This window comes from Aquarana catesbeiana, linkage group LG08 (genome assembly GCF_042186555.1).
Source record: "Aquarana catesbeiana isolate 2022-GZ linkage group LG08, ASM4218655v1, whole genome shotgun sequence".
In the NCBI taxonomy this organism is placed as follows: domain Eukaryota; kingdom Metazoa; phylum Chordata; class Amphibia; order Anura; family Ranidae; genus Aquarana; species Aquarana catesbeiana.
The window spans coordinates 288,127,271-288,152,312 of NC_133331.1; the positions used below are offsets into that span (position 1 = coordinate 288,127,271).

The 25,042-nt window shown below is 46.5% G+C and overlaps 1 protein-coding gene across 1 annotated transcript in view; it reads right to left on the bottom strand.

Moving 5' to 3' along the window:
* LOC141106778 (uncharacterized) overlaps positions 1-25,042 on the bottom strand; it is a 49,826-nt gene that overhangs the window by 11,842 nt on the left and 12,942 nt on the right. Inside the window, exons 7-16 of the mRNA XM_073597705.1 lie at positions 24,830-24,921; positions 24,149-24,260; positions 23,171-24,006; positions 22,595-22,805; positions 22,351-22,476; positions 8,655-8,850; positions 3,063-3,189; positions 2,679-2,864; positions 2,469-2,592; positions 2,222-2,352 (exon numbers count right to left, since the gene is read on the bottom strand). Of these exons, the coding sequence (XP_073453806.1) occupies positions 2,222-2,352; positions 2,469-2,592; positions 2,679-2,864; positions 3,063-3,189; positions 8,655-8,850; positions 22,351-22,476; positions 22,595-22,805; positions 23,171-24,006; positions 24,149-24,260; positions 24,830-24,921 (2,141 nt within the window). The remainder of the gene's footprint in view (positions 1-2,221; positions 2,353-2,468; positions 2,593-2,678; positions 2,865-3,062; positions 3,190-8,654; positions 8,851-22,350; positions 22,477-22,594; positions 22,806-23,170; positions 24,007-24,148; positions 24,261-24,829; positions 24,922-25,042) is intronic.

Here is a 25,042-nt window from a genome sequence, read left to right on the forward strand (position 1 = left end):
TTTTTTGCGATGGGGCACGGCGTTACTTAAATTGAATGTCTGTTTTTCCCACAAATGGAGATTTCTTTTGGTGGTATTTGATCACCTCTGCGATTTTTATATTTTGCGATATAAACAAAAAAAGACCGACAATTTTGGAAAAAAAAAAAAAACGATATTTTTTACTTCCTGCTATAAAGCATACCCAATAAAAATAATTAAAAAAATCTAATTTCTTCATCAATTTAGGTCAATATGCTACATATTTTTGGTAAAAAAAAAAACACCAATAAGCGTATATTGATTGGTTTGCGCAAAAGTTATAGCGTCCACAAAATAGGACATTTTATTTATGGCATTTTTATTAATTGATTTTTTTTTTTTTTTTTACTAGAATGGCAGCGATTAGTGAAAAAGTATTCATACCCCCATTGAAATTGTGCACATTTTGTCATGCTACAACCAAAAACGTAAATGTATTTTAATGGGATTTTATGTGATAGACCAACACAAAGTGGCACATAATTGTGAAGTGGAAGGAAAATGATAAATGGTTTTCAACATTTTTTACAAATAAATATGTGAAAAGTGTGGGGGGCATTTGTATGGCGCCCCCCGGAGTCAATACTTTGTAGAACCTCCTTTCCCTGCAATTACAGCTGCAAGTCTTTTTGGGGATGTCTCTACCAGCTTTTAGAGAGGGACATTTTGCCCATTCTTCTTTGCAAAATAGCTCAAGCTCTGTCAGATTGGATGGAGAGCGTCTGTGAACAGCAATTTTCAAGTCTTGTCACAGATTCTCAATTGGATTTAGGTCTGGACTTTGACTGGGCCATTCTAACACATGAATATGATTTGATCTAAACCATTCCATTGTAGCTCTGGCTGTTTAGGGTCGTTGTTCTGCTGGAAGGTGAACCTCCTCCCCAATCTCAAGTCTTTTGCAGACTGTAACAGGTTTTCTTCTAAGATTGTCCTGTATTTGGCTCCATCCATCTTCTCATCAACTCTGACCAGCTTCCATGTCCCTGCTGAAGAAAAACATCCCCACAACATGATGCTGCCACCACCATGTTTCACGGTGGGGATGGTGTGTTCAGGGTGATGTCACACATAGCGTTTTGCTTTAAGGCCAAAAAGTTCAATTTTGGTCTCATCTGACCAGAGCACCTTCTTCGACGTTTGCTGCGTCCTCCACATGGCTTCTCGCAAACTGCAAACAGGACTTCTTATGGCTTTCTTTGAACAATGTCTTTCTTCTTGTCACTCTTCCATAAAGGCCAGACTTGTGGATAGCACAACTAATAGTTTTCAGATGATGGATTGAACAGTGCTCCGTGAGATGTTCAAAGCTTTTTTTATAACCTAACCCTGCTTAAGGCGGGTTCACACTAGCTGCGGCCACGACTCACAGCAGGGGGTCTGGTGAGTCCCTGTTCACCGTTTCAGGTGCGAATCAGGTCCGAATTTTCGCCTGTATTCGCACCGAAAAGGACCACAAGACGCTACAATTCGGATTGCAGCCGCCCGGAGCTGTGTGAACCAGGTCCATTGAGAGCTGGTCACATTCTCCTGTCAAGTAAATTGGTTGCGGGAAAATTCGCATCCAATTCGCATAAGTGTGAACCCAGCCGTAAACATCTCCACAACTTTATCCCTGACCTTCATTATGCGGTTTGTTCATTAATGTTCTCTAACAAACCTCTGAGGGCTTCACAGAACAGCTGTATTTATACTGAGATTAAATTACACACAAGTAGACTCTATTTACTAATTAGGTGACTTCTGAAGAAAATTGGTTCCACTAGATTTTAGTTTTTGAAAACCATTTATCATTTTCCTTCCACTTCACAATTATGAGCCACTTTGTGTTGGTCTATCACATAAAATCCCAATAAAATACATTCACGTTTTTGGTTGTACCACGACAAAATGTGGAAGATTTCAAGAAGTATGAATACTTTTTCAAGGCACTGTATATCACACAGAGGGGCAGAGAGGTTCCGGTCATTGTCTGCCTCTGTGATCAACCGGCGGAATCACTGGCTGGTTGATCAGGTGTCCCGGTGGGATGAAATAGCCCACGGAATGCGGTGGGAGGGGGACTGAACATCCCTGATTAAGGTAAGAAAAAAACTTCTGCCTTTACAACCACAAGCTTTGAAAATGAAAGCTAGAAGCTGAATATTTGCCCTCTACAGCTGCTCCAGTCTTAGTAAATTCCCCTCATTGTATGATATACCTCAGGAACCGTTTTGTGAAAGGGCTGGTGGAGTTCTTCAGCAGAATCCTCAGGGATAATGATTTCCTCCTGTGTGGAATCCCGGGAATACAGAGGACATCTCTCTGGTGGGTTCCCATTACTGGATCCATCTGTAGGAAACACACACACTGACTGAATACATTGTTTCTATGTGTTTATCAGATGATGGGGGATCTAGGTGGACCCTCCGTACTGCTCTCTCCTTTACAATAAAGTCTCCTCTTACCTGGTGATGTGAGGGGCGGCTGATCCTCCATCATGATGTCCTTGTAGAGATCCTTGTGTCCTTCTAAATACTCCCACTCCTCCATGGAGAAATAGACAGTGACATCCTGACACCTTATAGGAACCTGACACACACAATGATACAGTCACCATCCAGACACATCCCTTGTCTGTTACTGGATAATGTCCCAGAATTCCCACCACCGCTCACCTCTCCTGTCAGCAGCTCAATGATCTTCTGGGTGACTTCTAGGATCTTGACATTGTTTTTCTCAATCGTCACAGAGGGAGGAGGAGGGTCCTTGGAGGAGCTCTGGATCCCCCTCCATCCACCTGAGGCAAGGTGGTGGCTCCTGGGTGTCACACCATCACTGGAGTTTGTATCAGGTACATAAACCTATATAATGAAGAACATTATGAAATTTCCTTCCAACAAGTCAAGATCTCACCTCTCCGGTCAGGTCTGTGTTTTATTAATAGAGATAAGAGTGATGTCATGTGACCTCCCAGAACCCTCCTCACCTCTCCGGTCAGGTCTGCGTTTTATTATTAGAGATAAGAGGGATGTCATGTGACCTCCCAGAATCCTCCTCACCTCTCCAGTCAGCAGGTAGAGTATCTTCAGGGTGAGCTTAATTATTTGCTCAGTCACATGACTCCGATCCTTCTCCATCTTGAGGCTGGGCTCAGGTCCCGGTGCTAAGGACCGGTTTGGGGATGGCCTGTTTTGGAAGAGACATAAGAACACATGGTAGGAGTTTTGGAGCATTATTAGTGAGGACTGTCCTGACCTGAATTATTAAAATCGCTACAGGAATTAACCAGATATGGACTGACTTTACACACAGTACATTAGTTCCTTAATTTACACCCCCGTGTCACCCTAGACCTGCATATTGTACTAAGAAGTATATGATTTGCAGTGAGCAAGCCAATGTCTAAGCAGGACACAGATATTCATTCATTCAAGCACCATGTGATGTCCAGCTACTGGAATATGTTCCGATTTCCTATGATCCTCCCAATTTCTAATACACCTAAGATCATCTGTTTTAGAAGTGCAGGTAAGTTAGTATGGCATCATGTGAGAGTATTAGCTCAGTGTTGTCACTTTTATGGCTCCTTGTTTGAAGGACTAAAAAAAAAAAAAAAAAAAAAAAAAAAAAAAACAGAACTTTGCCTTACAGAACCTTGTCAAAGGATGCAACCTGACCGTTGATTGAGGCACAGCATGCCTGCAATCCTACTGATTTCCACTGATGCCGAATTGCCATGTGGGTGATCCACTAGTGGCCATGTCATAACGTGGAATGGTTCCAGGAGAGTGACCACCTAGTGGTCATGTCATAATATCAGATGGTACCATCTGGGTGACCCCGGGTGGCCACGTCATTACATTGAAGATTTCCAGGTGGGTGACCCCATAGTGGCTATGTTGTAACATCGGTGGGTTTCAGGTGGGTGCTGTCTCAACATGGAGGTTTATAAACCCTTTCCCAAGCTGCATGGGTGGGGTTGATACAAAGAAACAAAAAAGGCGCCTCTAAGTGCAGAAGATTGACAATTTTAATGCCCCAAAAAGGGTTAAAAACACTTACAAAATGGAAGTGGTAATCAGGCACATCATGAATAAAGCTGCATTGGAAGGGATGGCGGTCAGAGGAAGCCTTCAGATGGAATGGATGTGATCACTGAACACAGCGGTGTGGGACACAGGAAGCCGCTGTGAGACCGGCGTCATCAGCTGGAAGGGAGACGAACCCGGAAGTGATGTCATCCACAGGGCGGCTCGATAACCAGCCTGAACCGCAAACAAACAGCCTGGACGAGGATGTGATGTCATCAGAAAGGGACGCGTTTCGGAACCTTCAATCGTTCCTTTGGGTGGGGTTGATAACACCTCAAAGAAGGTACAGTGTTCCCAAAAAGCCATTTTTAGCTTTGGGGCTGGCCAGCACAATGGCTTGTTCTAGGTGGGTGACCACCTAGTGGCCAGATCATAACATCAGAGGGTTCCAGATTGGTGACCTCCTAGTAGTCATTACATCAGAGGGTTCCAAGTGAGTGACCCCCCTGTAGTCATGTCATAAAAACAAAGGGCTCCAGCTGTTAGAACATCAGCCAGTTCCAGGTGGGTTACCCCCTTTTGGCCATATTATAACATTGGCAAGTTTCCAGGTGGGCGACCTCCAAGTAGCCATGTCATAACATTAGAGTGTTCCAGGAGGGTGACACCCTTGTGACTATGTCATAAAATCAGCATGTTCCAGGTGGGTGACCCACTAGTGACCATGTTGTAACATCTGAGGTTTCCAGGTGGGTGACCCCCTAGTGGCCATGTTATAACATCGAAGGGTTCAGGGTGGGCGACTCCCTAGTGCCCACATCATAACATTGTACGATTCCAGGTGGGTAACCCCCTAGCAGCAGTGTTCGAGATAGATGATCACCTGGTGGTTATGTCATAACACTGGAGGTCTTCAAGTTGGTGACCCCCTAGTGGCCATGTCATAATATCAGAGGGTTCAGTGAATGACACCTTAGCAGTCATGTCATAACATTGGAAAGTTCCTGGGGGGTGACCCCCTAGGGACCATGTTCAAGATTGACGATCACCTGGTGGTCATGTCATAACACTGGAGGGCTTCAGGTTGGTGACCCCCTAGTGGCCATGTCATAAAAACGAAGAGTTCCAGATGTCAGAACATCAGCCAGTTCCAGGAAGGTAACCCCCAAGTAGTCATGTTATAACACTGGAGTGTTCAAGGAGGGTGACCCCCTCCTTGTGACCATGTCATAAAATCAGAGTATTCCAGGTGGATGACCCACTAGTGACCGTGTCGTAACATCAAAGATTGCAAGGTGGGTAACCCCCTTGTCGCCGTGTCATGATAACATTGAAGGGTTCCAGGTGAGTGACCCCCTTGTGGCCACGTCATAAAATTGTACGGTTCCAGGTGAGTGACCCCCTAGTGGTGTGTTCGAGATACATGATCACCTGGTGGTCATATCATAACAATGGAGGGTTCCAGGTGGGTGACACCTTAGCAGTCATAATATGGGAAAGTTCCAAGTGGGTTTCCCCCTAGTGCCATGTTACAGATATGACCTCGTAATGGTCATGCTGTACCATTGGAGGGCAGCAGGAGGGTGACCCCCTTGTGACCATGTCATAACACTGGAGGTTTCCAGGTAGGTGCCCCCCCTAAAGGCCATGTCATAACATCGGAAGGTTCAAGGTGGGTGACATCACAATGTGGGAGGTCTATGAACCCTCAGCTGCCTGGGTGAGTTTAAGAACACCTCAGAAAGGGTACAGTGTTCCCAAAAAGCCACTTTTGGCTATAGGGCTGACCAGCACACCAGCTGGCTTCAGGTGGGTGACCCCCGAGTGGCCATATTGCATGTGGATGACCATCTAGTGGTCATGTTGTAACATTTGAGGGTTTCAGGTGGGTGACCCCCTAGTGGCCATATTCGAGGTGGATGACCATCTGGTGGTCATGGTATAACACTGGAGGGTTTCAGGTGGGTGACCCCCTAGTGGCCATATTCCAGTTGGATGACCATCTAGTGGCCATGTAACTTTGGAGGTTTTCAGGTGGGTGATCCCCTAGTGGTCATGTTGTAACATTGGAGGGTTTCAGGTGGATGACCATCTGGTGGTCATGTAACATTAGAGGGTTTTAGTTGGGTGACCCCCTAGTGGCCATATTCCAGGTGGATGACCATCTAGTGGTCATGGTATAACATTGGAGGGTTTCAGGTGGGTGACCCCCTATTGGCCATATTCCAGGTGGATGACCAACTAGTGGTCTTGTTGCAACATTGGAGGGTTTCAGGTGGGTTACCCCCTAGTGGCCATATTCCAGGTGGATGACCATCTAGTAGTCATGTAACATTGAAGGGTTTCAGGTGGGTGACCCCCTAGTGGCCATATTCCAGGTGCATGACCATCTAGTGGTCATGTAAAATTGAAGGGTTTCAGGCAGGTGACCCCCTAGCTAGTGGCAATATTACAGTTGGATAACCATCTAGTGGTCATGTTGTAACATTGGAAGGTTTCAGGTTGGTGACCCCCTAGTGGCCATATTCCAGGTGGATGACCATCTAGTGGTTATGGTATAACATTGGAGGGTTTCAGGTGGGTGACCCCCTAGTGGTCATATTCCATTAGGGTGACCATCTAGTGGTCATGCTGTAACATTGGAGGGCTTCAGGAGGGTGACCCCCTTGTGACCATGTCATAACACTGGAGGTTTCCAGGTAGGTGCCCCCCCTAAAGGCCATGTCATAACATCGGAAGGTTCAAGGTGGGTGACGTCACAATGTGGGAGGTCTATGAACCCTCAGCTGCCTGGGTGAGTTTAAGAACACCTCAGAAAGGGTACAGTGTTCCCAAAAAGCCACTTTTAGCTATAGGGCTGACCAGCACACCAGCTGGCTTCAGGTGGGTGACCCCTGAGTGGCCATATTGCATGTGGATGACCATATAGAGGTCATGTTGTAACATTTGAGGGTTTCAGGTGGGTGACCCCCTAGTGCCCATTTTCCAGGTGGATGACCATCTAGTGGTCATGGTATAACATTGGAGGGTTTCAGGTGGGTGACCCCCTAGTGGCCATATTCCAGGTGGATGACCATCTAGTGGTCATGGTATAACATTGGAGGTTTCAGGTGGGTGACCCCCTAGTGGCCATATTCGAGGTGGATGACCATCTGGTGGTCATGGTATAACACTGGAGGGTTTCAGGTGGGTGACCCCCTAGTGGCCATATTCCAGTTGGATGAACATCTAGTGGCCATGTAACATTGGAGGGTTTCAGGTGGGTGACCCCCTAGTGGTCATATTCCAGGTGGATGACCATCTAGTGGTCATGGCATAACATTGGAGGGTTTCAGGTGGGTGATCCCCTAGTGGCCATATTCCAGGTGGATGACCATCTAGTGGTCAAGGTATAACATTGGAGGGTTTCAGGTGGATGACCATCTGGTGGTCCTGTTGTAACATTGGAGGGTTTCAGGTGGGTGACTCCCTAGTGGCGATATTCAAGGTGGATGACCATCTAGTGGTCATGCTGTAACATTGGAGGGTGACCCCCTTGTGACCATGTCATAACACTGGAGGTTTCCAGGTAGGTGCCCCCCCTAAAGGCCATGTCATAACATCGGAAGGTTCAAGGTGGGTGACGTCACAATGTGGGAGGTTTATGAACCCTCAGCTGCCTGGGTGAGTTAAAGAACACCTTAGAAAGGGTACGGTGTTCCCAAAAAGCCACTTTTGGCTATAGGGCTGACCAGCACACCAGTTTTTTTCAGGTGGGTGACCCCCTAGTGGCCATATTCCAGGTGGATGACCATCTAGTGGTCATGATGTAACATTTGAGGGTTTCAGCTGGTTGACCTCCTAGCGGCCATATTCCAGGTGGATGACCATCTGGTGGTCATGGTATAACATTGGAGGGTTTCAGGTGGGTGACCCCCTAGTGCCCATATTCCAGGTGGATGACCATCTAGTGGTCGTGGTATAACATTGGAGGGTTTTAGGTGGGTGACCCACTAGTGGTCATGTTGTAACATTGGAGGGTTTCAGGTGGATGACCATCTAGTGGTCATGTTGCAACATTGGAGGGTTTCAGGTGGGTTACCCCCAAGAGGCCATATTCCAGGTGGATGACCATAGAGTGGTTATGTTGTAACATTGGAGGGTTTCAGGTGGGTGACCCCTTGTGGCCAATGCCGTAACTTCAGAAGGTTGGGTGATGTTGGGGGGGCTAAGAACCCTCAGCTGTGTGGGTGGAGTTGAGAACACCTTGGTGGGGGTACAGCGTTCCCAAAATGCCCTGTGATTGGCCGGCACACCATGGTGCCCCCCTATGGATAATAAGTGAACGTTCACGACATACCTTTTTTTTTTTTTCTTTGAGTACAGCATCCCTTTAAATGGCGGAATGAATGAAATATCGTGCGCTCCAATTGCCTGGTGCAGAGGAAGGGGCTGATATCGTACCATTCGGGGTAATAAAATATAATGAGGTGAATCATAAAGCTGCCCAATGAACACACAATGTGTCTTAAAGGGACTAAACATCATTCTGCTACAAACCTTCCAAAGAGACTCTAAACAGCCATTAATCTCCTTTCTGTAACACTAAGGCTCCATCTGACACACAAGCCCAGGACTTACCGTAAGGACCCTTTTTTCTCTGTCCCCTTCAGTCCTATCACACCGGAAGAGGATGGCTCTGTCAGAGGTGTGCTTCCTGGTTTTGCGTTCCACGGCGCTTCCGCGTTCTGCGTGCCACAAGCCTTAGCTGACTTCCGCCTTCGCTCCAGACGCAGGCTGAGCACAACTTCCGTGTTTTTGCGTTTCAACTCGCTTCCTCATTATGCGTTCCAGCGAGTCCAGTCACCACCTGCCCCCCTCGGAAACAGTTGTAGCGCGTTATTAGTTCCAGCTTGTAATCTCTGATCTGCATTTGTAAAAATAACAGGTCTAATTTTTTTGCACTCATAGCAACAAACTGAGGACCTGAGCTGCATATTATTCCAAAGAATATGTCCCCTCCACAGGACAAAGTAAAAATGATAAAACAATCTAAATAAGTCTTTATTGAAAGATTTGTATATTGTAAAGCACTATATAAATCCTGTGTAATAATAATAATAATAATAATAATAATAAGTAAAATTGGTAGGCCATTCTGTCCTGGAGGATTCACATTTCACGCTGAAGTCACCAACGCCAACGTTATACTCTCACCGCGCCACTTTGTTGGGTACACCTTGTTAGTACCAGTGTAGCGTCACATATGGCGACCCATCACATTCTGCTACCCGCTGGAGTGCGCATGCGCGGTGCCGCCATATGCGTTCCAACACACATACGACAAAACTCCACACCTCTCACAGGCTCGCCACGCTTCGGACACGGCCTCGCTTCCCTCGGCATAATCATATTCTGGCTCTATGTCCACTTGGATGGTGGGGCTTCAACCTGGACTTAGGGGTGGAGTTTTGTCGTAAAAGTGTTGGAACGCATATGGTGGTGTCGCGCATGCGCACTCCAGCGGGTAGCGAAATGTGATGGGTCGCCATATGTGACGCTACACTGGGTTGGACCTAGGGTTGCCACTTTCTTTTCTAGCCAAACCCGAACACTTTAGCGGCGCGCGGTACACTTTCTTTTGTTTTAGTATACAGTATAGGATTGTAACAGACCCGGGACACCTTTGGGCACTCCAAAGAGAATATCAAAGTGGCGCACATAGTGCCCCCTCACCCACGCCCTGTTCTGAGCCTCATTCCTGTCTGAATATTGTGCCCGGGTTTCAGGTGGACTTAAACCCGGAAATATGATTTAAAAAACCCGGACTGTCCTGATGAATCCCGGACAGGTGGCCACCCTAGTTGGACCCCCTTGTGCCTTCATTCTTGGTGGCATAGATTCAACAAGGTGTTGGAAACGTTCCTCAGAGATTTTATTCCATAATGACATGATGGCATCGCGCGGTTGGTGTAGATTTGTCGGCTGCACATCCATGATGCCAATTTCCCCTTCCACCACATTCCAAAGGTGCTCTATTGGATGAGATGTGGTGAGTGTGGAGGCCATTGGAGTACAGGGACCTCATTGTCCAGGGTGCTCTATTGGATGAGATCTGGTGAGTGTGGAGACCATTGGAGTACAGGGACCTCATTGTCCAGGGTGCTCTATTGGATGAGATCTGGTGAGTGTGGAGACCATTGGAGTACAGGGACCTCATTGTCCAGTGGTGAGATGATCTGATCTTTGTGACATGGTGCATTATCCTGCTGGAAGGAGCCATCAGAAGATGAGTACACTGTAGTCATAAAGGGATGGACATGGTCAGCAACAATACTCAGGTAGGTTGTGGTGTTTAAATGATTCTAAAGTGAGAATAAGGGGCCCAAAGTGTGCCAAGAAAATATCCCCCCCACACCGTTACACCACCACCAGCCTGAACCAGTGATACAAGGCAGGATGGATCCATACTTTCATGTTGTTTACACCAAATTCTGACCCTTCCATCTGAATGTTGCAGCTGAAATCAAGACTCATCAGACCAGACAACGTTTTTTCCAATCTTCTATTGTCCAATTTTGGTGAGCCTGTGTGAATTGTAGCCTCAGTTTCCTGTTCTTAGCTGACAGGAGTGGCACCCGGTGTGGTCTTCTGCTGCTGTAGCCCATCTGCTTCAAGGTTCGATGTGTTGTGTGTTCAGAGATGATATTCTGCATACCTTGGATGTAACAAGTGGTTATTTGAGTTACTGTTGCCTTTCTGTCAACTGTAACCAGTCTGCCCATTCTCCTCTGACATCAACAAGGCATTTTCCTCCACACAACTGCCGCTCACTGGATATTTTCTCTTTTTCAGACCATTCTCTGTAAACCCGAGAGATGGTTGTGTGTGAAAATTCCAGTAGATCAGCGGTTTTTGAAATCCTCAAACCAGCCCATGTGGCACCAACAACCATGCCACGTTCACAGTCACTTAAATCCCCTTTCTTCCCGATTTTGATACTAAGTTTGAACTTCAGCAAGTCGTCTTCACCACGTCTAGATGCCTTAATGCAATTAGTTGTTGCCATGTGATTGGCTGATTAGCAATTTGTGTCACCAAGCAAATGAACAGGTGTACTGAATAAAGTGGCCGGTGAGCGTACATCGGATCCCCCTCTATACATCAGAGCCCCCTCTATACGTCAGAGACCTCCCTGTATGTCAGAGACCTCCCTATACATCAGATCCCCCTCTATATGTCAGAGTCCTCCCTATACATCAGAGCCCCCTCTATATGTCAGAGAACTCCCCATACAACAGATCCCCCTCTATATGTCAGAGTCCTCCCTATACATCAGATCCCCCTCTATATGTCAGAGTCCTCCCTATACATCAGATCCCCCTCTATATGTCAGAGTCCTCCCTATACATCAGATCCCCCTCTATATTTCAGAGACCTCCCTATACATCAGAGTCCTCCCTATACATCAGAGCCCCCTCTATATGTCAGAGTCCTCCCTATACATCAGATCCCCCTCTATATTTCAGAGACCTCCCTATACATCAGAGTCCTCCCTATACATCAGAGCCCCCTCTATATGTCAGAGTCCTCCCTATACATCAGATCCCCCTCTATATTTCAGAGACCTCCCTATACATCAGAGACCTCCCTATACATCAGAGCCCCCTCTATATGTCAGAGTCCTCCCTATACATCAGATCCCCCTCTATATTTCAGAGACCTCCCTATACATCAGAGACCTCCCTATACATCAGAGCCCCCTCTATATGTCAGAGTCCTCCCTAGACATCAGATCCCCCTCTATATTTCAGAGACCTCCCTATACATCAGAGCCCCCTCTATATGTCAGAGTCCTCCCTATACATCAGAGCCTCCTCTATATGTCAGAGAACTCCCCATACAACAGATCCCCCTCTATATGTCAGAGTCCTCCCTATACATCAGAGCCTCCTCTATATGTCAGAGTCCTCCCTATACATCAGATCCCCCTCTATATGTCAGAGTCCTCCCTATACATCAGAGCCTCCTCTATATGTCAGAGTCCTCCCTATACATCAGATCCCCCTCTATATGTCAGAGAACTCCCCATACAACAGATCCCCCTCTATATGTCAGAGTCCTCCCTATACATCAGATCCCCCTCTATATTTCAGAGACCTCCCTATACATCAGAGCCCCCTCTATATGTCAGAGTCCTCCCTATACATCAGATCCCCCTCTATATGTCAGAGTCCTCCCTATACATCAGAGCCCCCTCTATATGTCAGAGTCCTCCCTATACATCAGATCCCCCTCTATATTTCAGAGACCTCCCTATACATCAGAGCCCCCTCTATATGTCAGAGTCCTCCCTATACATCAGATCCCCCTCTATATGTCAGAGTCCTCCCTATACATCAGAGTCCTCCCTATACATCAGAGACCTCCCTATACATCAGAGCCCCCTCTATATGTCAGAGTCCTCCCTATACATCAGATCCCCCTCTATATGTCAGAGTCCTCCCTATACATCAGAGCCTCCTCTATATGTCAGAGTCCTCCCTATACATCAGTTCCCCGTCTATATGTCAGAGTCCTCCCTATACATCAGATCCCCCTCTATATTTCAGAGACCTCCCTATACATCAGAGTCCTCCCTATACATCAGAGCCCCCTCTATATGTCAGAGTCCTCCCTATACATCAGATCCCCCTCTATATGTCAGAGTCCTCCCTATACATCAGATCCCCCTCTATATGTCAGAGACCTCCCTATACGTCAGATCCCCCTCTATATTTCAGAGTCCTCCCTATACGTCAGATCCCCCTCTATATGTCAGAGTCCTCCCTATACGTCAGATCCCCCTCTATATGTCAGAGACCTCCCCATACATCAGATCCCCCTCTATATGTCAGAGACCTCCCTATACATCAGATCCCCCTCTATATGTCAGAGTCCTCCCTATACATCAGAGTCCTCCCTATACATCAGAGCCCCCTATATATTTCAGAGACCTCCCTATACATCAGATCCCCCTCTATATGTCAGAGTCCTCCCTATACATCAGATCCCCCTCTATATGTCAGAGACCTCCCTATACATCAGAGTCCTCCCTATACATCAGAGCCCCCTCTATATGTCAGAGTCCTCCCTATACATCAGATCCCCCTCTATATGTCAGAGTCCTCCCTATACATCAGAGCCTCCTCTATATGTCAGAGTCCTCCCTATACATCAGATCCCCCTCTATATTTCAGAGACCTCCCTATACATCAGAGCCCCCTCTATATGTCAGAGTCCTCCCTATACATCAGATCCCCCTCTATATGTCAGAGTCCTCCCTATACATCAGAGCCCCCTCTATATGTCAGAGTCCTCCCTATACATCAGATCCCCCTCTATATTTCAGAGACCTCCCTATACATCAGAGCCCCCTCTATATGTCAGAGTCCTCCCTATACATCAGATCCCCCTCTATATGTCAGAGTCCTCCCTATACATCAGAGTCCTCCCTATATGTCAGAGCCCCCTCTATATGTCAGAGTCCTCCCTATACATCAGATCCCCCTCTATATGTCAGAGTCCTCCCTATACATCAGATCCCCCTCTATATGTCAGAGACCTCCCTATACATCAGATCCCCCTCTATATTTCAGAGACCTCCCTATACATCAGAGCCCCCTATATATGTCAGAGTCCTCCCTATACATCAGAGACCTCCCTATACATCAGAGCCTCCTCTATATGTCAGAGTCCTCCCTATACATCAGATCCCCCTCTATATTTCAGAGACCTCCTTATACATCAGATCCCCCTCTATATTTCAGAGACCTCCCTATACATCAGATCCCCCTCTATATGTCAGAGTCCTCCCTATACATCAGAGCCTCCTCTATATGTCAGAGAACTCCCCATACAACAGATCCCCCTCTATATGTCAGAGTCCTCCCTATACATCAGATCCCCCTCTATATGTCAGAGTCCTCCCTATACATCAGATCCCCCTCTATATTTCAGAGACCTCCCTATACATCAGAGTCCTCCCTATACATCAGAGCCCCCTCTATATGTCAGAGTCCTCCCTATACATCAGAGCCTCCTCTATATGTCAGAGTCCTCCCTATACATCAGACCCCCCTCTATATGCCAGAGACCTCCCTATACATCAGATCCCCCTCTATATTTCAGAGACCTCCCTATACGTCAGATCCCCCTCTATATGTCAGAGTCCTCCCTATACATCAGATCCCCCTCTATATGCCAGAGACCTCCCTATACATCAGAGTCCTCCCTATACATCAGAGCCCCCTCTATATGTCAGAGTCCTCCCTATACATCAGATCCCCCTCTATATGTCAGAGACCTCCCCATACATCAGAGCCTCCTCTATATGTCAGAGACCTCCCTATACATCAGAGCCCCCTCTATATGTCAGAGTCCTCCCTATACATCAGATCCCCCTCTATATGTCAGAGTCCTCCCTATACATCAGATCCCCCTCTATATTTCAGAGACCTCCCTATACATCAGATCCCCCTCTATATTTCAGAGACCTCCCTATACATCAGAGCCCCCTCTATATGTCAGAGTCCTCCCTATACATCAGATCCCCCTCTATATGTCAGAGTCCTCCCTATACATCAGTTCCCCGTCTATATTTCAGAGACCTCCCTATACGTCAGATCCCCCTCTATATGTCAGAGTCCTCCCTATACATCAGATCCCCCTCTATATGTCAGAGACCTCCCCATACATCAGATCCCCCTCTATATGTCAGAGACCTCCCCATACATCAGAGCCTCCTCTATATGTCAGAGACCTCCCTATACATCAGAGTCCTCCCCATACATCAGATCCCCCTCTATATGTCAGAGACCTCCCTATACCTCAGATCCCCCTCTATATTTCAGAGACCTCCCTATACATCAGAGCCCCCTATATATGTCAGAGTCCTCCCTATACATCAGAGCCCCCTCTATATGTCAGAGTCCTCCCTATACATCAGATCCCCCTCTATATGTCAGAGTCCTCCCTATACATCAGAGCCTCCTCTATATGTCAGAGTCCTCCCTATACATCAGATCCCCCTCTATATTTCAGAGAACTCCCCATACAACAGATCCCCCTCTATATGTCAGAGTCCTCCCTATACATCAGATCCCCCTCTATATGTCAGAGTCCTCCCTATACATCAGATCCCCCTCTATATGTCAGAGTCCTCCCTATACATCAGATCCCCCTCTATATTTCAGAGACCTCCCTATACATCAGAGTCCTCCCTATACATCAGAGCCCCCTCTATACGTCAGAGTCCTCCCTATACATCAGATCCCCCTCTATATGTCAGAGTCCTCCCTATACATCAGATCCCCCTCTATATGTCAGAGTCCTCCCTATACATCAGATCCCCCTCTATATTTCAGAGACCTCCCTATACGTCAGATCCCCCTCTATATGTCAGAGACCTCCCTATACATCAGATCCCCCTCTATATGTCAGAGTCCTCCCTATACGTCAGATCCCCCTCTATATGTCAGAGTCCTCCCTATACATCAGATCCCCCTCTATATGTCAGAGACCTCCCCATACATCAGATCCCCCTCTATATTTCAGAGTCCTCCCTATACATCAGATCCCCCTCTATATGCCAGAGACCTCCCTATACATCAGAGTCCTCCCTATACATCAGAGCCCCCTCTATATGTCAGAGTCCTCCCTATACATCAGATCCCCCTCTATATGTCAGAGACCTCCCCATACATCAGAGCCTCCTCTATATGTCAGAGACCTCCCTATACATCAGAGCCCCCTCTATATGTCAGAGTCCTCCCTATACATCAGATCCCCCTCTATATGTCAGAGTCCTCCCTATACATCAGAGCCCCCTCTATATGTCAGAGTCCTCCCTATACATCAGATCCCCCTCTATATGTCAGAGACCTCCCTATACATCAGAGTCCTCCCCATACATCAGATCCCCCTCTATATGTCAGAGACCTCCCTATACCTCAGATCCCCCTCTATATTTCAGAGACCTCCCTATACATCAGAGTCCTCCCTATATGTCAGAGACCTCCCTATACAGTGGGAAGAATGTCCCTCTGACAGTGGTGGTCAATATGCCACCCTTACGGCCAGCTGCAAGGTTCATTGCCCCGTGTGTGAACGAGGACGCACCGGACTCCTGCTGTGAGCCTCATGTGAAGATAGTGTGAACCCAGCCTGAGCCAATGATCGCAGCTCGTCTCCCATCAAAAGATTCACAGCCACGAGAAGCCTTATGCAGGCTCGCATTGCAGGAAGTGCTTCAAGAAGTCCACTCACCTCATCAAGCACCAGAGAGTTCATAGGAAGGATGCTTTGGTGGTGACTTAATGGGGGCATTGAAATGAAAATAATATGGTTAAAGCAGAGTTCCACCCAAAAATGGAACTTCCGCTGATCGGATTCCCCCCCCCCCCCCCCGGTGTCACATTTGGCACCTTTCAGGGGAAAGGGGGGAGCAGATACCTAATCCAGGTATTTGCTCCCACTTCCAGGCATAGATGGCCGCAGGCTCCGCGGTGATCTACACCATGTCCGTCCCCCTGCTGTCTTCTGGGAGACACCCAGGTCCCAGAAGACAGCAGGAACCAGTGAGGATGCACAGCGCGACTCGTGCATGCGCAGTAGGGAACCAGGCTGTGAAGCCGCAAGGCTTCACTTCCTGATTCCCTTACCGAAGATGGCAGCACCTCCACCCAAGAGCCGAGGGATAGATCGGCTTAGGGTGAGGACATCGCTGGCGCCCTGGACAGGTAAGTGTCCATATTTTAAAAGTCAGCAGCTGCAGTATTTGTAGCTGCTGACTTTAAAAAAAAAAAAAAAATTGGCAGAACTCCGCTTTAACAATGAAAATGGAAATTCCAGAAAAAAAATTGTCTTCTCAACATAAAAGGCTACGTTGGTGGTTCTACGTTTTTGACCAAACTTTGCCTTGACTGTTTACAGGGTCAGATTTTTAGAACCAAGATTGAAAGGACCTTCTTCTGAATCTCTATGATCTACTGGACTTCAAAGTTGGAGTCATCCCAGCAGTGGGGTGGAATATGTTGACCTCTCCACAAAAACGACTTTTTCTTTCCACTATCTTTAAAGACTCAAGAATGATACTGAAGGATTTAACAGAAGCGGTCTTATTTATGGGCTTGAGCAAATGGAGAACTCATTTGCTGGCCATGAAATATAGATGCTTGTGAAGGTTATTCATCTTTCAACTATCTTTATAGACTCGAGAATGATTCTGGAGGATTTCACAGAAGCCATCTTATTTATGGGCTGGAGCAAATGGGGAACCCATCTTCTGGCCATGAAGTACAAATGGTTGTAAAGGTTCTAAATCTTGGCAATTGTTTTTACTTTACTTGAACCCAACCTCAGGTTTCAGACTTTTGAATCAAATTTTGGTACTCTCTACATAAAGCGTGTATCTTCTTTTGAAAAGCTAAGACTCAAATTAGTTCACCACCATCTTCAGGTTTCATCTCCACGTCAACAAAAAAAGTTGATTTTCTTAGCTGTAAAGTACTGGACACAGGATCATTAGTCTTCGCCATTGGTTTTATGTAGCTACCTTCAGGTGATTGGTTGGCTCCTTCACAGAGTCCTGACCTCAACCTGATAAAACACCTTTGGGATGAATTAAAGCGAAGACTGCGAGCCAGGTCTTCTCACCCAACCCAACCCAAGCCTGACCTCACAAATGCTCTTCTGGAAGAATGGTCAAACATTCCCATAGACACAATCCTAAACCTCGTGGACAGTCTTCCTAGAAGAGTTGAAGCTGTTATAGCTGTAAAGGGTGGGCCAACTCAATATTGAACTCTACGGACTAATAGGGCGTACACACGGTCGGACATTGATCGGACATTCCGACAACAAAATCCTAGGATTTTTTCCGACGGATGTTGGCTCAAACTTGTCTTGCATACACACGGTCACACAAAGTTGTCGGAAAATCCGATCGTTTTAAACGCGGTGACGTAAAACACGTACGTCGGGGCTATAAACAGGGCAGTGGCCAACAGCTTTCATCTCTTTATTTATTCTGAGCATGCGTGGCACTTGGTCCGTCGGATTTGTGTACACACGATCGGAATTTCCGACAACGGATTTTGTTGTCGGAAAATTTTATCTCCTGCTCTCAAACTTTGTGTGTCGGAAAATCCGATGGAAAATGTCCGATGGAGCCCACACACGGTCGGAATTTCCGACAACACGCTCCGATCGGACATTTTCCATCGGAAAATCCGAACGTGTGTACGGGGCATTAGACTGGGATGCCATTAAAGGTCATGTGTTTGTAAAGGCAGGCGTCCCAATACTTTTGGTAATCACTGTCTATTTCATCCACCTATCACATCTTTTCTATCTATCCATCTATCTATATCTATCAATCCATCTATCTATTGTATCTATCTATCCTTCTACCGATCTATCACATCTTTTCTATCTATCCATCTACCTATCTATTGCATCTATCTATCCATCGCATCTATTGTATTTATCTATCCATCGCATCTATTGTATTTATCTATCCATCCATCTACCTATCGCATCTTTTCTATCTATCCATCTATTTATCTATCGCATCTTTTCTATCTACCACATCTAGTGTGTATATATATATATATATATATATATATATATATATATATATATATATATATATATATATATATATAGAGTATCTGTCTGTCCGTCCATCCATTCGTTCTATCTATCCCATCTATTGTATCCATCCATTTCGTTCTGTCCATCCATTGATCTATCTTCTCCTTAATCTATACATATTATCTTATCAAGCTACCTACACTCTCAGATAAATCTAGTAAAGCACACACAATCCAATTCAGACTATATACATTTTTATTGGATAAAAGTATATTTTAGACTGAACAAATGCATTTCTGTGTATGAAAATGAGCCGGGGTCCAGCATCGTTGTACAATTCCTTATACAACAGGGCGCAATCCAGAACACTGCAGTATGAATACCTGTCTATGTGTACAGGCACCTCGCTTGCCCCCCTGGAGTCTCTACGGGGGCCCACTATGTGCTCTGCACACCTCTGAGCCGACAGGGAAGAATTCCACTTCTGATATGTAAAGGGAAACAAGCAAATGGCTCCAGGAAACACTGCAGCCGTGGTAAAGTCAGAACGTGCACCCTTCTTCAACTTTGCTCCTGAGTTCCTTATAATTAATTCCAGATACATTCAGCTGGCTTTTCACAGTGCTCCCGCTTAGGACGGCTGTCTTGTCATATGATTCTGTGCAAACTCCCTCTCTATGGACTACAGCGGATGGAGCTTGGAACCCGGGAACACGCAGACGGTGTCTTCCCAGATTGATTCCAGGATGTTGAGAAAATTAGGGGCAAGTAGTCTGTATTACACCAAAATGTCCCTTGAACAATCAAAATCTTCCCTCCTCTCCCCCTTCACACGATTCACACGATTTTCATGCTGAAATCATTTTTGAACATCCTTTCATACAAAACTAATTTTTTTTTTAGTGTTGGCAGCTTTAATCACCCCGGCTTCTTAAGATTTCTCTGAGAACCCAGCGGTAGGAAGCCAGTTCCCAAGTTTCTGGCTCTGCTTTCCTACAGAGGAACAATGATGTCGTAGACCACCTCCTCCCACCACTATGGAACATCTTACTTGTTGCGATCCTTGATGGAGCCTCTGTTGCAGAGAATACACTTCCAATGGCTGATGTGTTTCGGGGGTAGGTGCCCTCTTTTTCAAAGCCCAGGGATATGAAGAAGAGGGTACCTACCCCCGAAACACGTTAGTAATTGGAAGGGTTTTCCTTACATTGGGGTTGGTGCAGTGGATCAGAGAGTGTGGGTCACTGTGGATATCGATGAGCTTGATATCCTGTGTGGTTTGTGAGTACACATCAGTTTACCTTCTTCAATAAAGAGTTTTTAAGGTAAACAGATGTGTACTCACAAACGGCACATGATATCAAGCTCATCAATATCCACAGTGACCCGCACTCTCTGGTCCACTGCGCCAACCCCAGGGTAGGGAAGACACTTCCAATTTCTAACGTGTTTCGAGGGTAGGTACCCTCTTCTTCAGATCCCTGGACTCTGAAGAAGAGAGGACCCAAAACATGTTGGCCATTGAAAGTGTCTTCCTTACGTTGGGATTGGCGCAGTGGACCAGAGCGTCTGGGTCACTGTGGATATTGATGAGCTTGATATCATGTGCCGTTTTTGAGTACACATCTGTTCCATTTGTTCAATAAAAAGTGTTAAGGTAAACCGATGTGTACTCATAAACAGCACAATATCAAGCTCATCAATATCCACATGCTCTGGTCCACTTCACAAATCCCAGCGCAAATAAGACACTTTCAATGGCCGACGTGTTTTGAGGATAGGTACCCTCTTCTATAGAGTCCAGAGATCCGAAGGAGAGGCTGCCTACCCTCGAAACACGTTAAAAATTGGAAGTGTCTTCCCTACGCTGGGATTGGCACAGTGGATCAGAGCATGCAGATTACTATGGATAGTGAAGAGCTTGATATCATGTGCTATTTGTGAGTACACATTGGTTTACCTTAAAAACTCTTTTTAATGAAGAAGGTAAACAGATGTGTACTCATGAACAGCACACGATATCAAGCTCATCAATATCCATAGTAATCCACATGCTCTGATCCACTGTGCCAATCCCAGCGTAGGGAAGACACTTCCAATTTTTAACGTGTTTCGAGGGTAGGTAGCCTCTTCTTCAGATCCCTGGACTCTATAGAAGAGGGTACCTATCCTAAAAACACGTCGGCCATTGAAAGTGTCTTATTTGTGTTGGGACGTTTTTAAAGGTAATACGCAAGGCTGGTGCGTCCTCTGCTTTTGTTTTTCCAGTGTTCTTTTTGGGCTTCCCTAGTCCTCAGGGGGCTGCAAAGTCTTGCCCACCTTCAAGTTGTCAAAGACCTAAGGTCCTCCGTTATCCATCTCGAGTGCAGGAGGTTGTTTGTATGCTAGAGCATAAGCCATCCACAATGCACTTGAGTTTCTCTCCACCCTACGACAGCAGCTGTGCTGTTAATATGCTGTAGTTAAAGCCCATCTCGAGGCAACCCAGGACACCTAAAGGACCCCATGGCATGTAAATAAAAAAGGATAGAAGACTCTGGACCAGAGCGTCAAGTGATTGCAACTTTAGGCGAGTACAGCGGCAATCAGAGGGGGCAATATCTTCCCGGAGATGGGCTTTAAGCAGGCAGATGCCTAGTTTGGTGCGGAGTTTGACATCTATTCATTTGTACACTACTTGCCCTAAAGTGCCAACCCATATAAGGAATATTTTTATTTTCTACGTCCCACTTCCACTTTGGAATAGTAGTGACATCATCACTTGGAGACCTCTCCCTTCCATAAGCTCAGCTACGTGCCTCTAGCCAGGGCTGTGGATAAGAGGGTACCATTGGTCCTAATGTATGGGGCCTGGGCCAGCAGGGAGGCCCAGTCAGCAGGGTGAATCTGATGTGGGCAGGAAGGACCGGTGAGGGAGCAATTACTGGAACTAATCCCCTGTATGGCTTTCTCTGCAGCAAGCTGACTTCTACTCCTCTCCCTCTCACTGATTTTTAGCTGCTGCAGAGAGAGTCATACAGGGGATCAGTTCCAGTAATTGCCCCCCCTGCCGCACTGATCGCCCTCCCTATGCACCATACGCTTCCCCCTGCTGCCCAGGCCTCCCCCACCCCTGCAGTGCTCCCGGCTTCCCTCCTCTTCTTCCTGCCGGCAGCTGCAAGCACACAACAGGATCATATTTATCACATGTCATATTTACTAGCCCCTTAGTTTCCCAAATTAACACAGTGAGTAATCGGTACCAATAGCTCACTTTGTTCATTCATAAGTTAAGCGTAATAAACTGTATGGGGGGGCTGTTACGTTGGCTGTACAGGGCTCCGTGGTTTCTAACCGCAGCCCTGCCTCTAGCACACATAGCCATCAGTAAGAAGCACAGGGATTTTGTGGATGTGAAAAGATGATGTGGTTTCTCAGTAAAAGGCACCTTGTCTCTCGAGCATGATATCAGTTGTTTTGTTACCTATCTGTTCAAATACACGTTTTGCAGAGTTCCATTGATTGAATGTAGTGCTACTAGACCTACCAAAAGCCCATTGGGCAAACAGGCACTGTCCAAACCTTCAGTTTTTCAAAAAAAAGCTATCAAGTTTGGTAAATGACTCCCCCTCCCCTCCCCTTTTGTATAGGCAGTTATTGTTAAGAGGTCCTTCACAAAGTTCTAGAAGTTGCATGTGTACGCACCATGGCAACACTACCTCACCTCCGAGGCTCTGGGCACCAATAAACGAGAAGGAGAAGACCAGAGTAGTAACCAGCAGAGCTGAGATGTCTTTGTTTGTAGGGGATGATCTCTTTGGAACCTTTGCACTTGTGCTCCCAGCTTCATCTGCTTCCCAAAGGATATTATAGGTCTCACACATTGGCTTTTGCATGGCTGGTAATGTGACCGAAGTTCTAAAGTTCTAGAAGGTGCATGTGTACCCACCATGGCAGCACAACCTCACCTTCGAGGCATTGGGGACCATAAAATGAGAAGGGCCTTTGGAAAGAAAAGACCAGAGTAGTAACCAGATCTGAGATCTTATTTTTTTGGGTGATCTTAGCAATGTCCTGCACCACAGATATCACAACAGAATGATTATGGATGAAGCAGGACTTCACGAGAGCTACCTTTGGGTCAAGCCCGTTTCCAAAAGCAGTAGGATCTTTCAGAAGCTGGATGAAAAATTGAAAGATCAGTCCATTATGGCCGGTGTGCTGAACAAAGCCTTGAATCACCTACCAGCCAGCTTTTTTTTTTTTGAGCAAATAATCATAGTGGGCAACCTTAATAGTTGTGTTCCTGGCTCTGTCAACCCACAAGGTCTCGCTTTCTCTCTGCTGATGTTGGTGGTCAAGTGAATGCCTACAAACAGGAAGGGTTTGGCTGCCCCCGGGCCTTCAACGTTCATCAGATCTAGCTATGTTTGCCAGGCTAAGGCTTTTCAGGGCAAGGCACAGAACTGAGGGTGCCAAGCTACTGCCTGCACAACTCGTGGGGGGGTGGGGGGAGTACAGTAGTCCAGATTGAAGTCCTCTTAAAAATTGACAGGCTCAGGTGACTGGAGAACACGTTTGGTCTTCTCATGGATCCTCTGCCGATGTTTGTCTAGGCTACCCTTCCGGGTGAAGAATTTTCCACACTCCATGCAGAGGAACGGCTTCTCTTCGGTATGGATGATTTTGTGCTTAGCCAAGTTGGACTGGTTGGCGAAGCCTTTGCCGCATTCGATGCAGGTGTAGGGCTTCTCGCCAGTGTGGATGATGCGGTGGGAGATGAGGTTAGACTGGTTGGCGAAAGACTTGCCACATTCAGAACACATAAATGGCTTCTCGCCTGTGTGAAGTATAAGATGGGCATTTAGGCCGGAGCGGCTCGAGAAGAACTTGCCGCACTGGCTGCAGGAGAAGGGCTTCTCGCCCGTGTGGATCCGCAGGTGTTTTACCAGAGCCGGATTGTTGCTGAAACACTTGCCGCATGCCGGACAGACCACTGGCTTGTCCCCAGAGTGGATCTTTTCGTGAGTCTTCAAGTTAAACTTGCTGGCAAACAGTTTCCCGCATTCTGAGCAGGCGTAGGGCTTCTCCCCGGTGTGCACCCTCTGGTGGGCCGCCAAGCTGGGCTTGTAGGTGAACCGCTTGCCACATTCGGCACAGGAAAACGGCTTCTCCCCCGAATGGGAGCGCTGGTGCTTGGTGAGGTAGGAGAAATGGCTAAAGCTCTTTCCACACTCGGTGCAGATGAAATGTTTCCCCCCTTCGGCGGTCGGGTTGTCCCCAACGATGACCTGGTCATACTCTGAGAACTTCTTGAGGTTGATGTCTCCAGGCAACGAGTGGTAATGGTCGAGTTCCTGGTCGTAATCGACCTCATAGCCTAGAGAGAGAGAGAAAGTGGACACACTTAAAGTCTACTCATTTTCCAGCCACTACCACCATGTGACCTACTGGTACTTGAACTAGACGAGAATCAGGGATAACAGCCGGAGCAAGAGCTTGCTGTCAATCAGTGTGCTCACCCGCGTCAAAGTCCAGAGTAGATTCGTCCTCCTTCATCTCCTGCTCATCTGTTAGGTACAAGTCTTCCTCTAGTAATATGGCACCATTTGGCCCACCTTCTGGAGACTCCTCCTACACGTCACAGGTAAGGAAAAAAAAAAAAAAAGGAATTAACATTCAACAATCCGCATCATGCCCCGCCATTGTTTTTTATCAGTAAACTTTCAGCAGATTGTGGAAATAAGATGTTCAGCTATTTGAGCTTTAGATAGAGCAGATAAGGACTACAGCGCCCATCAGGTTTTTCTTCTTTTTTTTTTACTGTCTGTGTCCCCTTTAGGGAGAGTCACCTTCTTTATCTGACCTGTTTACTTATCACCAAAAGTGCAAGAAAATCCCAACTTTTGGGCTGTCACTACAACAGGAATAAAAAGATCTTCCAATGGGGACGCTGGTGACAAACAGGGATTCCCTCACTTTGGAGGGATTCTCTCTCGCTTCCTGTTCCGGCTTTGCAACAGGAAGTGAAGGGGAATCTCCCCAATGGGACACAGATGGAAAAAAATAAAAAAAAATTAAAAACCTGATGGGTTATATCCCTCCTTTACATTATCTAAAAAGAAAAATATGCTTTGTCTGTTTTCACTTGCAGTGCGATATTTTTCTGTAAACAGGAATACCACCCCTCCCCCCCAGATTACCTGTAAATCTTGTTGGCTATAATCTGCATCAGAATTGTCCGAGAGAACAGGGCTGGGAAATCGCTCCGGTGTATTCCTGTGAAAGGGTCTGTCTGCAAGAAACATTTTTAAATAGACATATTATGTGACTACAGTCACCATAAAGAACAGACATTTGTTATATGACAAATCCCTAGCAGTACCCTTTATACTTTATCATGGCTACCTCCCTGT